The sequence below is a fragment of the Sparassis crispa genome (genome assembly GCF_003851025.1).
Source record: "Sparassis crispa DNA, contig_000000F, whole genome shotgun sequence".
In the NCBI taxonomy this organism is placed as follows: domain Eukaryota; kingdom Fungi; phylum Basidiomycota; class Agaricomycetes; order Polyporales; family Sparassidaceae; genus Sparassis; species Sparassis crispa.
Window position 1 is genome coordinate 3,021,171 of NW_020939747.1, and position 15,593 is coordinate 3,036,763.

At 47.9% G+C, this 15,593-nt stretch overlaps 4 protein-coding genes across 4 annotated transcripts; 2 read left to right on the forward strand and 2 right to left on the reverse strand.

The window, feature by feature from the left end:
* Window positions 1–6,673: 6,673 nt before the first annotated feature.
* SCP_0111280 (Uncharacterized protein) lies at window positions 6,674–8,801 on the reverse strand (the record flags this gene model as incomplete). The annotated part of the gene is made up of 5 exons (XM_027753357.1): window positions 6,674–6,769; window positions 6,846–7,085; window positions 7,148–8,003; window positions 8,054–8,492; window positions 8,552–8,801. 5 exons carry the CDS (start codon window positions 8,799–8,801, stop codon window positions 6,674–6,676), a joined length of 1,881 nt encoding a protein of 626 aa, XP_027609158.1.
* Window positions 8,802–9,233: 432 nt separating this feature from the next.
* On the forward strand, window positions 9,234–11,021 carry SCP_0111290 (hypothetical protein; the record flags this gene model as incomplete). The annotated part of the gene is made up of 5 exons (XM_027753358.1): window positions 9,234–9,338; window positions 9,393–9,787; window positions 9,850–10,066; window positions 10,132–10,920; window positions 10,983–11,021. The coding sequence occupies 5 exons, from the start codon at window positions 9,234–9,236 to the stop codon at window positions 11,019–11,021; spliced, it is 1,545 nt and encodes a 514-aa protein (XP_027609159.1).
* Window positions 11,022–11,531: 510 nt separating this feature from the next.
* On the forward strand, window positions 11,532–13,516 carry SCP_0111300 (Amino-acid acetyltransferase, mitochondrial; the record flags this gene model as incomplete). Its single annotated transcript, XM_027753359.1, has 3 exons — window positions 11,532–11,624; window positions 11,685–11,750; window positions 11,804–13,516. 3 exons carry the CDS (start codon window positions 11,532–11,534, stop codon window positions 13,514–13,516), a joined length of 1,872 nt encoding a protein of 623 aa, XP_027609160.1.
* Window positions 13,517–13,721: 205 nt separating this feature from the next.
* SCP_0111310 (predicted protein) lies at window positions 13,722–15,341 on the reverse strand (the record flags this gene model as incomplete). The annotated part of the gene is made up of 6 exons (XM_027753360.1): window positions 13,722–14,060; window positions 14,132–14,612; window positions 14,674–14,718; window positions 14,770–14,996; window positions 15,054–15,204; window positions 15,259–15,341. The coding sequence occupies 6 exons, from the start codon at window positions 15,339–15,341 to the stop codon at window positions 13,722–13,724; spliced, it is 1,326 nt and encodes a 441-aa protein (XP_027609161.1).
* Between the last annotated feature and the right edge of the window lie 252 nt (window positions 15,342–15,593).

The following is a 15,593-nucleotide window of genomic DNA, read 5'->3' on the forward strand; positions in this document are numbered from 1 at the left end:
ACAGGACAGTGTTTAATCGAGATGTGCCTAACTATGCCTTGAGCACCATTGGTGATTCCAAGTTCTGTGGAGATGTTTCGACTGCGTAGTACCACAGGCATGCCTACATATAATGAAATGAATGCTGGGAGGGCACCTTCAGAAGTAAGTGGTGTTACATTGAGCCGCAGAAGTGCATCACGAATGGATTTCTCAGGTACCTGACCATCAATCTTATCGACCGCTGTGCATATTATTAAGCTCAAACCATTGTCTGCATCACAGTTTGCCTGTGCCTTTTCAGTATTAATAACTTGTCGTAGCAGGTTGGTATTGACAATTACTGTAGGATCATCATCATCATCTTTTATTTGAAGGCCATCAAGATGGGTCGCTGACTTAACTACCCGTGTATTAAATAGGTCAACATCTCCCATTGTGCATTCACGTGTTCGCAATCTATTGACTGCATCACCATACTCAGGATCATCTTTCATACGTTGTTGCTCAGTCAACTCTACCACTGCATTTACTTGCTTCCATGCAAGTCGACCAAGCCTCTTGCTGAGTTCATCTGATGTCTGTCTTGCATATGCTGATATAGGTGTGTATAGCGGTGTGCCACCTACTGGAGGATATTGATAAAAATCTCCCGCAAAAATTATATTAATACCTCCAAACCATACATCTGGTTTTTCTTTGGCATAACGTAATGCATGATCTATCTCAGAGAGTAACTGACAGCTAACCAGTGAGATTTCATCAATAAGTACAAACTCAACACGCTGCCATTCATCACGCAATACTGTACGATTTTGAACACTAATTGTTACTGTATAGTCCTGTTCACTTTCGCCCAGTCGCCTGTTGCCTTTACCCTTTGTCTTTGATTGTATCTTCAAACCGAGTCCTTTGTGAATTGTCATTCCATCGATTAGAGCAGCAGCAGAGCCGGTAGGTGCAAGAAAACGAATTTGGTATAAGCAGCCAAAGTATGTCATCAATTCTTTCAAGGCTTTGACAACATGCATCTTGCCTGTGCCACCGGGACCGGTGAGCAACAAGTACAGCGGTTCCATTACAGTGTCTGATTTGACTACATAGTTTTGAATAAAATGTTTTGCACAAATCTGAAAGGCACATGCCTGCTTAGCATTTAAACTGTAGGATGTTTGAACAGACTGTAGAACTTTCATTGGGGACTGTTCAACTAATGCAGTAGTATCACTCATATTTGGGGCTTCTGTGGATGTGGTTAATTGTTCTGGTATTGTAGGCGTCATGTAATACTCAGTGTATGCAGGAGTTTTTTCGAGAGTAAACTGAGAGCTCATGTTGCCAGCATTACGTCTTTTCTGCATTACTTGCATCTCTTGCTCATGTAGGGCTGACTTCCACTTCTGCAACTGCAAGTGGGTTATATTATATTTAACAGTGGATAGTGCAGCTATCTTGTGATAAGTGTTGTGATAGAGCCAATTGCACTGTTCAAGTAAAGAGACAAACTGCTGTATCTTAAAGTCATTGACTGCACTTCGTCTATCATGTGATGTAACATCAACATCATCATCTGTGTCTGCTGTAACAGATGAGTACATGGATTTTGTCAAGTGACGTGATTCTGCTAGCAGCGTCGCTCGCTTGCGCAACTGTTCACTGTCTCTTGCATCTTCGCATTCATATGCTGCCTCCCAGTTGCACATCTTGGTTTTGCTGAACTCACTAAAGTCATATACACTGAAGGTATGCTGAAAGGTGTCACCGTACTCTACAAGTGAAACTGTATCACTGAATGGTTTAAAGTGTGCCAGCATAAATATTGCATACCTTTCACTATTTTCATGGCGAGGGATCAGTGTACCAATTGGACGTGGAACACGCTCCATATTAAAGTCAACATGCATTGGACTGAAGTGCTCAACAAGTACATGTGTATCTGCAAGAGGATGTTGTTCCTTTACAGAAAGACGTCGAAGTACACCTAGTCGATCATCTGATGTATGATGGTTATGCTGTGCTGTTTTAGACTCTAATGTGAAGTATCTGCAGAAGTCATAGAAGTTTAAGTGAGAAAGAGTGTCTGGTCTGTAGACGTAATCATCAATTTGGTTCTGTTCGAGTAGCTGTCCATTTTTATTCACTTTAATATTGATAGTACACTCTTCTATGTCATCAGCATCAGAATGATTATCCTCACCACTCTGACTTTCAATTTGCATAGCAAATGAATAATGCTCTTTGACATAAAGCAGTAACAAAATAGATAGCAAGGGCTTTGTAGGATGTGATGAAATACTATCGCCTCTCTTACGTATGTACCAGGCTGCTTGCTGAGAGTGGATCTGTTGTTGACGCAAGAATTGAGCCAAGCACCTATTTAGTAAGGTTTTTGTACTGTAACTAGTCAATTGCGAGGATTGGTCATTGCCACTGGGTAAACTTGCTACTGCCTTTGATAACAATGATAGCATCTGATAGGTTTTTAGGTCAACCTTAGTAATATAGTCTGTAATATAAAACATTGCAGCCTTCGCAGCTTTACCAGAAAGAATACATTTAATGTCATGATTATGTCTGCAAAAAACCAGAATATATGGATTGTAGTAGTTCACATTTGCATCTTTACACATCAGAATGACAGAGTTAGTATTACGATCAAAATATGAGCTCTCAACAACCTCATGGGGAAATAAAAATCTGCATTTACCTTCATTACCGTATTTTTCACAGACTTTACGGTGTTGATGACGCTGCAAGACTTCTCCACATTTTTTAATTTCAGTGACAAACACTGACTCCCATTCATTCAGAATATTGAGTGCCGATTCACCAACAATAGGTGGTTGTGGTGGTCGTTCAATACGAGGTTCGTACGTTTGATCAACTTGCATATCAATATTAGGCAAGTGATGAAATATAATGCTCTCCCAGTATCTGAAAAATCGGTATTCAAACTCATGACTGTCACGCAACCTAGCATGCAAATCAGAAGGATTCAGACCTCCAAGTAGCCATAATACAAAGTGACCATGCAGTGTACCACGCTCAGTACATTCAGGTGTACCATAAAATGCACGCAACTTTCCTAAGATTCCACCTTGCCTTTTGGAGCGTCTCTTAGAAAAATCCCAGCCCAAGAGGTCTTCAAATATAGTGTGTATACAAAAGTAGAAGAAATTGCATGCTGCAACTGGATCTTTGGCCAGCCGCAAAGCACGTTCATGTGCAGGCACAACTAGTGGAAATCGTTTGGCCAAGTCTACAGTAGTGTCACCATACATGACTTGGAAAATTGGATTATGTGCAGGCAAAGGATTTATGGTCATGTAAATATGTGGCATGCCAAAGTAACCAAAGTAGCTACGTATCTCATTTCTGACCCGAATTTTTGAGGCTTGAGAACCAGGAATATGTCCACCAATAGTGTTCACATGCTTTAGCAAGTCTAATGCATCTTTTTGCTGGTCAGTCAAATCTGCATATTTACCTTCATTCTCAAGATGGTTAGAGACTGACATAAGCAAGGAGGGTGAAAGAGTGACTAATCTTCTAGCGATAGTCTGAAAGTAGGGCTTTTGTACTGCAAAGTGTGTGTGTAAGTGAGCAGAGCGACGCTGCCATATATTAAGTGCAATGAACATAAACATGTGATGATACCGAAATGCCTTGTCTGCAAGATCAAGATAGTAGTTGACCTGAGTATCAAACTCTATTGGCTTTGGCCTACTAGGATCTTCAAACCCACCAATGCCAAATGGATATAGTGTTGGAAACATACCTGGAAACAAGTTAGGATTGTTGTATTCAGAGACAGGCAGCATACCATGATGAACTACAACATCAGGTTGCGATGCAGTTGGATTAACTATACTTCTTATTGCCGCAGCAGTAAAGCTTCTCCCACTAAGTTTATCTCCTTCTGGATCTGACATGCCCATTTTCTCCATCATAAGTTGTGGTTCATTTGATAGAGGGCAGCTTTTGGCAAATAATTCTGCAGGATGTTCTGAAAAGCCTGCCGTTTTATCTTGAAATATAAGTGTAGTATCCATTCTGTGATCTTCGACAATTCGTGAACTAAGACCCGGTAACACATCATCTTCAGGATACATATCAAGTGCAGACAGATCAAAAGTCATATGTTTATACAACTTGTTATGACTCTTAAGCCACAGTAAGAAGCTCCAAATCTTACGCTTTCGCACACGATACATGTTTCCTACGTACTCAGGCTTAAACTTATGTGGACCAATAAAAACAACTGTAAGCATACCAGCAACATCGGCAGGTGTTCTTGGAAGCACTGATGCTGTGGAAACAACATTTAAATCATGTGCACATGTGTTTCCATGAAACACCTTTGGCTGTGCAGGGTCAGATGACTGATAAATTCTTGTGACATGTGCAGTGCTACGGTAGATTGCACAAACCATTTCTTCAACCCAGGTTATATCATTGTATTGCTCAGGCAGACAACCACGATACAGATTATTAACTAAGCCATATTGTGGTGTAGTACGATGTTGTATTGCTGTATAGCAGCTCGAACAAATTTTGATAGCTGTGACCATGCCATTATCATAAGTCAGCCCTTTCTTGTCCAACATACAGCCGTCTAACCTTGAGTCCTTAAAAACAAACTCAGAGCTATTCTGTTTAACTACGCAGTTTTCTAGAATGAAAGGATCTGTGATTTGGAATGCAGATAATACTTGCTTATTCAGCAGTAAACCATCCATCTTATATTCAGAAATATGAATCTCATGTGACTGACGAGCACATACAGCACAAATTGAAGGTGAATGCCACTGAGTATGAGTGTAATAATTGTTCAGACAGTTAAGAATCACATTGTGAGGAACAAGTTGTGGCCATGCATCAATATATGCTTTTGTCTCTGCACTGTCCTGTTCAATTTCTAACGCCTTTTCAACTCTACGCTGCTCTTTCTTTGCATCACTGTTTGTATGAGACTCCATGTTTAATTTATCAAAAATCTCAGATGGAACACTTGACTTTAGTAGCTTGAAAATCAGTTCACTACGAGGACTACATAACTCACTCTGAGATAAGAATGGTAAATGACACAAGATAGTATTTAAAAACTTTGAAGATTCAACTTTGAATAAGTACTGGGACAACTCAACAATATGCTCAACTATAACTGTGCAACGTGCATGACGTTTTACCGGCAATTGGTTTGTAAACGTAATACCATAGTTATAAAGTGTTCGCATTAACACAGATGACAAACGGTGAATGAGAACACTAGCTGGAGTGACAAACCAGGGTAATTCTATACATAATTCTACAGGCAGTATGGCATATCCAATTAATGGATGTTCCTCAAAAAGTGGAGAGTTCGCAGAACGTATTGCTAGTGCTACAGGTTCACCATACAATTTAATATACAGAGCACTGAGCAGAGCATACCGGGATTTGAGAAGTTGATCATCACCATGCAGACACTTTGCTACATCTTCATTGGACATGATAGCAACAGATGCACGACTCAATTGAAAGTCAACAAGAAGTCTTCTGCAAATCTCAGACTTGTTACGGTCTTTCTGAGGTATTAAACAGTGAGATGACACAGCTGCAGACTGCAGAGTATGAAGACTTAACCTTTGGAGTGTACGCAAATACTGTTCATCAGACAAATAGAACCATGAGGGATTGAAATCTGCCATGGCTAAAGTCAATCGCTTACGCTACTTCAGTCCGAAGATTTAAAGGTGTTTCAACACAAATCCTTAGTGTACTTGAACAGCGTGCTTGAAGACAAATACTTAATGTGCTTGAACACAAAATATTTAACGTGCTTGAACACAAAATGTTTAACGTGCTTGAACACGAAATGTTTAACGTGCTTAGACACGAACTCAATCAAAACAGCACTGCGAAACTGTGAACACAGTATCACAAATAGCAACTGCATTGTGCAAATTAAACTGTAAGTATCCATTTGAACAAGTCAACAAGCATAGACGCACCTATTTTGCAGCTACACTTGTCCGAAACAGTCGCAAAAAATGCGAAAACTATGTCTTCAAGAGAGCAGGTCCACGTAGATTCTACATGGTTTAGTGGTGAATCAGTAGATTAGTAATAATACGAGAAGAAGAATACACTCACATGCAAAACAGAATGATGTCGTATAGCGACTCGTCGAGGAGCGACACTGAGGTGTAACGTCGTCCAGCAGCGCCAACATCGTCGAGAAATCGAGCGCGCACGTGATGTTTGCGAGCGCCATCCTACGTGAATAGACCTGCGCTGGAACACCGTGGGCAGGTCGAGCGCAAGGGCGGAACGTTCGCGAGCGCGATCTTACGTAAATAGACCTGCACTCGAACAGTGTCGACAGGTCCAGTGCAACAGCGACGTTCGCGACCGGAATCCTAGACGGAGTCAAGACTCAAATCGTAAGTGTTATTACTCAACTTATTTACTGATGTTGTTTTCGCACAACTTCATTCGCAGAGGCGTCTGCCGTTTCCCCTTGCCAAAGCCCTCCTCCAGTTCCTGGAGTCGGGGATATAAGTAGAATACACGCAGTACTTCCACCAATTCAATGTGTGTCACCTACTACTAATAGTAGTGCCACAAACATCAGAAGCAATAGCTTAAAGTAATACACAGACCAATATCGGGGGCTATACAAGAGTGTTTGAGGTAACTACAACCACAGTATTTATGTGGAAGTCCCTGGAAAGGGATCCACCCATGTCCCATTTGGCCACAGAGTCGCGGGCATCGTGAAATCTCCAGTCGTCGCGGCATTATTATACTAAAGAGGGAAGATCGTCGGCATATCGCCATGGCATGAGGCTACAAACAGAAATAATGTGTACAAAGCCACGCACCGCGAGACGGAAGAAGTGCGGCAGGCCTGCTTGCAGTGCTCCGAGCGAGAAATTGAGTGTCGCTCCAGTGTAGCGCTCAACGTCATCGATGAGAAGAGAGAAGCCTGTCCAACCTTCGCTCGCATCGGGAAGGGCGCTCCAGGAGATTATCTGGTTTATCAAAGGTATGGATGCATTCCAGTTTGTCGAGTTAGTTAAGAAGGATGGCATCGCTGAGCCCGAGGGTCCGTCCCCCTGCAGCTAGAGAACAAATACGGTTAGTAGATTCAAACCGTAGCTTCATGAGAAGAGAAAATGCTCACGTCTGCTGCAGTCTGCAAAATGGAGGCAAGACCCCACGCAGCAGCACCATTAAGAAACATGCCCAGGAGAAATCCTTGGTATACAGCGGATGCCCGTGTCGGCCACGCCGTGCCCGGTATGAGAACCATTGCCAAAATATAATGATGCAGTCTAAACTGCAGTCCAGGCAATAGTGCGACCACCAGGGCGGTGAGCCCACCAGCAACGTACCACCCTAGGTAGTATGGCAGCCAACCGGTCTTACGGATGACCCGCACTTGATTGATAACAATACACAATAAAATGACGAGGATAATGACCAGAGCGGGAATAGCTCCTGGCTCTGTTCGGAGGGTAGTCGCAGTGAGCGTATTGATAGGAATCTTGTCGGTGGTGATATTCGTCAAGACGCCTGCCCAGTATGGCGCCAGGTACCACACAGCAGCTTCAATCGGGGCGTTTCTGAATGCAGGTAACGTGAACCTGAAAGCAAGCCGCCAGAACGCATAAGCGATGAAGAGAGAGGGAAGGAATGCTCCAAAGGCTTGATCGAGTGGGGGTGGTGTGGCCATCGGCTGGGAGAACAGAGCTACATGCCAGAAACCAATGCAGACTATACACCAGTAGAGAACGATAGATTTGGGGCGGAGGACAAGGAACAGCGCTGCGGTGACGATGACGTCAAGTACCAGCGCATAATTGCGCAAATCGCTGCAGTGATGTAGGGAAGTGGATGGGGCAAATCGGAAAGAGAGCGGAAAAGTCGTTGGAAATCCAATGGAGCTCAACCCACGAGCCGCAAATGGCAGATAGTCTGTGTAATTACCGACAAGCTGCAGAGAACCACAGCCCCCCTTGGAGTCATTGATGAGACCTCTAAGGAAACGCATCAATCAACGAGATCGTGAAATATAGATAGCACTAACGATTGAATAGCAGCTGCACAGATAAATGTGTCGCCTCGGTATGTCTCGTTGACATCACCACCTCCGACAATCAAGGGAATATAATCGACCTTGACATCGCCCACTGTCCGCGGATTCTCAAGAACCACGGAGCTACACTGCGCGGGGCAACGGAAATTAAATGACGAATTGCTGAACGGCATGCAATCTTGGCCGTCCAGTCCACAGCCGTTGTTTGCAGACCAGTAAGTGGCAGTACAACTGACGAATGAGTCTGCGGGTGTCAGGAAGGATTGTGCTCGTGAAATAAATGCAACGGCGATAACATAGCCTATTGTGAGGATAATGAAGAGCCACGGAGAAGTGAACGGTCGAGTCACGCGAATTAGTGCAGGTTCGAGAGCCAGGCTGTAGGAACGCCGTCCCGTATGGAGAGTCAAGTTCAGGAATGGAGTTGGATCTGAATTGCGTACAGATATGTGAGCACGCTCTCCTCACAAACATCATGACACGGCTGACCTGTCAATTCTACTTTTGGGCGAGGGCCTCTGAGGTACTTGACTACGCGTGCGATTCGAGAGTGCTTAGCAGCAAAAGCACTGTATGCCCTCTGGTACCACGGGTTGGAGGTCAAGTGGGGGATCCCAAAGATCTCCACGTTAAAGGCATCAGGAGGATACTTCCCCGACAGAGACGTAGAAATGCCAGATGCAAGCTCGACATGCGTGCTGCGAGAAGAACTCGCGATCGAGGGCGAGCTAGGCGGCATTTGAAGAGTAGGGAGGGAAAAAATAGTTAAGAGTGGTCCGTGATGAACGAGTACCTGCGAACATGGCACCGTGTGTCCCACCGTAAAGTTAGAACCGCAGCACAGAATATGACTGCCAAGTGACAGGGAGCACTCACCAAGCACCGCTGAATGTCGAGAAAATGTGAATATGAGTGCTCATGCTAAATACCCTGCGGAATTTGTTAGCCGATACATTCCGAGGGCAACAGAGTAGATCTGAAAATGCTTGGAGGAACTTGACGACCTTGTTGTCCCCAAGTGGTCGCGCGACGAGCCATGTGGCGACTCGGAGGCCAAGATTAGATAACGGATCTATCACGGATGATCGCGGCAGAAACTCTTCGTCACCGTTGAATTGAACGTTGATGGAGTATCCACTTCTCTTCGACGAACTCGTTTTTGACAGCTATCATGTCTACGTCCCCGGAGACTTCACACTTATGTTTGTTGCCCACGGAACTGGTTATCCAGATATTCAGTGACCTTGATATCAGAAGTCTGTTAGTCTGCAAACAGGTCAGTCCGTCAACAACGCCCACACCTGCTCCTCTTGACTGTCCCATCTCTCAGGTTTGCCGCTTGTTCAAAGACATCATCGTGGATGCTGCAGCAATTCAGTACAAGATTGAGCTCCTCGTCTCCGGGATGGACGATGGGCCTCCGAGCGGCATGAGTGCGGCGGAGCGTCTACAGATGCTGAAGCGTCATCGGAATGCCTGGAATAATTTGAGGTTCAGTTCGGAGAAGACCATACCTATGCTCAAGGGTGAGGTCTGGGAATTGTACGGAGGAGTGCTCTCCCAGGCTAGAGGTCCCCAAAGCCTCGCATTCAAGCAGCTGCCTTCAGTCATCCGTGGAATCGAGGAAAAAGAATGGATCGTGCAGGATTTAGAGTTCAGAATCCGAGACTTCGGTATGGATCCTTCTCAGGACCTTCTAGTTGTCATTGAAAGTCACAGTGCCCAGTGAGTGTTAATGTCCTGTGCTGTTGGGACCGGAAAGTTGACCATTTCAACATTCTCTGCAGCAATCAAGCGTTCTGCATTCACTTGCTCAATCTTTATACTGGTACACCTCATACTTCAGCGCCCCATCCTGCCATCCTCGAACACATCCCAAGCGGCGACAATTATTCCTATGCGATTCAGATATCTGCTCAGTTCCTAGGCGTGTTATTCATTAGTGGGAATGACAATGACAGTGAATTACTAGTCTGGAACTGGAGGACAGGCAGTCGTCATCTGGTGAGTGTTTGAATCGCAGAACGGCCCCTCTGATGTCTAATGTACCTTACTTCCGCATGATGTAGTGGTTGTGCGGACCAGACTCGGCGTCCTTTACCTTCCTGTCCGACCGTCACATCATAATAGGTGCAATTGACCGTGACGATGATGAGCTGCATGAGCGGCAGCCGGAGCCAGAGCTCATAGTCATGGACTTTCTCAATACGTCTGGCGAGAAGATAATAACGAAGAGCGCAGACTTTCTGTGCGCTTTCCATTTCCCACTTCTAAGCTATTGGGCGACCCCCTTGGCGATGTCGATTCGCTCGGATCCAGCACCATCCTGGCGTCCTAACCCCGACCTCCAAGTCCCATTCTACGCTGCCAAGAACGACAGATTGTTTGTTATCACCTTCTGGATGGCCGATGCTCTCACTGTCCGGACATTTCTGCTCTTCGTGCCTTCGTCCACCATATCGTCTCACCTCGACTCGATGACTCTGGGCGAGACGAAGCATCATGTTACATGGGAGGAATGGGGTCCTAAAGGTACGCGAATGATTCCCGCGTCGCCAGGCCACTCCTCCGTCTGGGTATGCTACGTTTTCGGGATGAAGTTCGTCTCTCCGACACGAAAGGATGGGCGGAAATCGATTGATATCTACGACTTCAATCCTTTGGCTCTGCGACGCTCAGAAGGTGGCCCCACGCCAATGGTAAACGAGACGGCGATGCAGAACGGCCGGATATTCCAACACGAGGTTACAACATCATTGCCTTATCGCCGGTGGACCCTGACTCCCCCAGCTCTTGAGGGCGAGCGCGACTTTGACGCCGTGATGCTGAGCGAGGATACCTTGCTTACCGTGTCATCCGTGGGTCTTCACCAATACCAGTATCTGATGTACACTGTTGACTCGACGTTGGTAATTTACAGGAATCTAACGTCCGGTGGTACCGCATCTTGACGTTGTGAAGATGCGGCTCATCGATCTTTACGTAGGTTCTTGTGCCCTTTGTGCTTGAGAAGATGGATACTTATCTGATGCTGGTGTCTTCCAACCAGTGTCGAAGTGATGGTGCTGTGCGTAAGAAACGCCGTTGGGTTCTAACGCGCGCTTCGTGGTAGCGCAAGGCCGGAGAGAGCAGCTGTCAGAAGCGGGTGTCATATGTGGGTTGGCCGTGGCTCTGCGGAAAGCAGAGAGCGTGGATTTGGCTGAGAAGAGGACAATATGGAGGCAATTGTGCTGTATGTAGACACGGCGATGAACCACAGGGACAAATGAACCTTCCTGCGGATCGAGCGCGACGAATTGCCATTCGGCGTCTGACTCTGAGTAGGAGAAGAACGTGCCTCGGTATGCCTGTGCCTACCGGGCGCCTCGCAGCGATATTATCTTTACCACTGCCATGATCTCCCAATGACTCATATGCCTATAAAACCCTTCCCCAGCGACCCTCTTTCCTACCTGTCTTCCCCATCACCATGACCCTCTTTTCCGCCTCTGTGTGCCGTGGTGCTCGCCAGGTTATCCCCACCAATTCTCGCTCAGCGCAGACCTTCAAGGCCTTCTATGCGGTCCGTGTGCCTTCCTCTTCCACCGCGCTTCGGCTACTGAGATTTTGCGCATCCATACAGACGATACGGAGCTTACGGCAGACCACTGTACCTCCAGACCTCGATGATGTCGAGCCTTCAGAGAAGGTCAGGAATTGAAGACGTCGTTGCTGAAAATTTCTCACAATGTCTTGTTGAAGGATTTTATCATGTCTATCTTGCGCGCAAACCCTTCACTGCGAGATACCAGGTCGTATCTAGCATCATTTGGTCCCCGTCCTGTGCCTCCCCCTCGCCCCGCGGCTAAGCCAGATACCCAGCCCGTCCCTATCACGGAGGGACTACATCTGAAGCCAGATCCTCCTCCCCTGGATGTCCAGCACACTTTGCAGAGTCCCGTTGTCTCCTCCATCCTGAATCCCATCCAACGCCGCACCGCTCTCGTGAAAATACAGTCGCCGTTCACCGACAGACAGCTCGAGAGTATAGCCCGAGGTATGGTCTATCTGGAAAAGCTCGGTTTGGTCAGCGTTATTATCGTCGAGAATGATGAGCTGGCCAAGGGCGAGGATGGCGAGCGGGCGGCACTGGTGGAGGAGGTGATGCGCGTCGTGAGCGCCTTGGAGAGCCAGGGTGCGAAAGCTCGCCCGGTACTCGGTGCCGTCGTCCGGCTTGGCCCAAAGCCTGGCGATGAAGAGTCGACAGAAGAGCGAGATTACGCCATTCCCGAAGCGCACACCTTCTCGTCAGACCTCGTTCACATTCGGTCTGCGCTGCGAGCGGGCGAAATCCCAGTCCTGGCGCCGTTGGCTTTGGACTCCTTTTGTCGGTCGGTTCGCGTCGATGCCAATGACGTTATTGCAGCACTCGCGCGGGGCATGGTTGAAGCTGCTGAGGAAGACCGTGGCCAATCCAGCGACAGAGAGGCTGATGGTGTCGACCTTACCCCATTGCGTCTCATGATCATCAACAGGGAAGGGGGTGTTCCGTCGTATGCTCGCAGTGGCATGCCCCATCTCCTAATCAACCTCACGTCGGAATACTCCCACATCAACGATACCTTCGAGGGGCGATGGAGCGGCTCACATCCGACGGCGCTCTCAAACCTTTCTCTAGCTCGCACATGTCTTGCTTTCATGCCGTCCTCTTCCTCCGCTGTCATGGTATCCCATCGGTCGCCGAGCTCGCTGATAGCCAATCTCATCACGAACAAGCCAGCAGTCAGCTCCAGTTTACCGCACGCGCTGCTTCAGGGTAATCGCAAGCTCATGCCATATACGCCAACGTTACTGCGCCGGGGGCTGCCAGTACGCGTTGTTCGCAGCGTTGCCGATATCGACAAGCAAAAATTGAAGGCCCTTCTCGAGCAGTCTTTCAAGCGCACCCTCGATGAGGCCCCCTTCTGGGATCGGCTGGAGAAGCATTTGGACTACGCCATAGTTGCAGGCGATTATGCGGGCGCCGCCGTCGTCACCAAGGAGGTACGTCCTACCGGCGCGTCCGGCTCAGGTCCCTTCATCACGTACCTGGACAAGTTTGCGGTCCTGCCCAGCCATCAAGGCGATGGCACCGTTGACTTCCTGTGGGTCGCGTTGCACGACGAGTCCTATGGTCTTGGTCTCCCGTTCTCTGCTAATCCCAACGGAGGAAAGGGAGGTGAAGGTGAAGGCTGCGACCTCGTCTGGCGGAGTCGCGCGGATAATCCCGTTAACAAATGGTACTTCGAACGGAGCACCGGACACCTGCGCATGGGCAACTGGGTGCTGTTCTGGTGCGACGCGGAGATGCGGTTGAAAACCGAGGAGGGCCGGCGCGCTAGCGCAGGTCTGTCGTACCTAGAGGAATGGGAGCGGGGCAGGCTGTCGGTGTGGGCCGATGTCATCGCCAAGATCCCGTCTAGTTGGAAAAAGTAGGAAAGCTCGGTCGGTAATGTTCAAGAAGTCAGCCAGAGACTCTCTGTATACCTTTGTTCGGTGGGTCGGAATGTTGTAGGTTGCGGCGGATTGTATCTCTAGTTGATCTTTAATGCATAGGCACGCTCCAGACAATGTCAGAATTGGCACTTTAGATTATATCCAATATACATTATTCCTTAGAAATCGATGAAAGTTGTGGGTATCAACGCCGAGCACGACCGCCAGGTTTACGCCTGGGAGGAGAGGGTGTAGCAGCCGGGACAGGGTTTCGCGGTATATTGGTTGGAATTGAACGTCCCAGGTCACCCTTCCGCTTCCATGGAACAAAGGCGTGCTCGTTCTCGACAACGTCAGTGGCTAACTGCTTTATGCCACTGATGACACGCTCACAGAACCCGTTCACGGTCCAGTGATCCATGTTCCTCACAAGGAGGTATACTTGCAGTATGTCGCTGGGCTCATCTAGTTGCCACTCATGAAATATGTCGCTGGTTCTGCGACCGCCGTAGTTGGCTCCAGGATATGCGGCAGATTGAATGGACTGTAGAGCCCTGAGTCAGCTCTGAAGATACGCAAGGACTCACAAACATAGACGTTACAAAAGGTACTGACCGGATAATCGGAATTCGGCTTCACCGTCCACCAGTCTACATGAGCTCTTACCGTGCCCCGAGCCCAAACAAGCCCGAAGATCGGTGCCTGCACGTGAAGCGAGTGCAGTTGACGCACTGCAGAAGTGGTCGCCATCCTGTTCTGGCGGTACGCGTCATCGAGCATGTGGTGCACGGGCTTCTTGTCCTCCCAAAAGGTGCTCGCGAACTCAAACCCTGGCGTGTCAGGCAGCTTCGTGCACGGCGTACTCTGAAAGCGGAAAGAGGACTCGCCGCCGACGCTGCCAGAGTTGACTACCGAAGGGTGTGCCTTGAGTAGCTTGAACGGCGAACGTGCAGAGTGCGACAGCTCCCGGATGAGCCGGGTGGGAATGAAGAATGAAGAATCTGGACAGGCAGCTTTCGCGTTAAGCGCACGAACTGCCTTGCTAGTCACGGCGAAGCAGGACAATGGCTGGGATAGAGAGACCGAGCATTGGGCACTGAATGCGAGAATAGCGGTCAACGACAGCTAAACAAGGGCATGTGAGAAAGATCGCGCACCGATAATCGCTCTCGCGTGCTGCGGGACTCCGAAATACGTTGTACCTAGTCGGGATGAGCGGCGTACCACTGCGTTTCGTACTGTTTGAAACTTACACATTCGCAGTGTAGTCCGCTTCTGACCATTTTCTGCTCGAGTTACGCATTTTTTGCAGTCGCGTCCAAGCGACAAAGACGCTCTGGATGTCGCACAACAAGTTTCTGCACTCGGGTTCTGACATAGCAGATGTGAATAACTCCGGCGAAGCGTCGTGAGCACTACGGATGAATTCCATAAACTCCGCTGATACCAATTTTTTCAAGGCCTTGTGCACACGCGACGACTATGCAAAGTAAACATCAGCTCTGAGCCGGACATATTATGTTAGGCCAAAGCTGACCTTGTCCAGCCATGCATCGGGAAGTCGTCCGCTAACGTCAAAGACATTCTTCACTTCGACAGCGAGGTGCGCAGGAAGGTCGTTATACTCGACTTCCTCGCAACCTTGGTATGTCGCCCAGGTTTCGAAGCTTTTGACGTTGCGCGCGATTCTAGCAGAATCATTAGTGGGGGCAAACCTTGTCGGACCGTGGCAGAGCACGAACTCGGAAGCAGATTGGGCTCTAGTTTTTCGAGCATTCTCCTTCTTTGTTGTCTCCGCAGAGCTATTGGAGTACCGCGGAGGCATTGTGTCTGCAGGCCAACACGTTAACAAGCAAACGACGGTGCAGAGTTGAACTCACTGACCTGTTAGCAACTTATCGCGTGCGACTTCGTCAGTACAGAGCTATGCAAAACTCGCTAAATGGTCGTGACAATCGTAATCGTAACAAAGAGGCTATATAGAGGCAGACAAAGGGAACTGAGTACTTGGCTGATCATAGGCAAGCCCGCCAGCGTCAATTCGAGGGGCAAGTTCGCGGAGTGCGGACGCAAATTA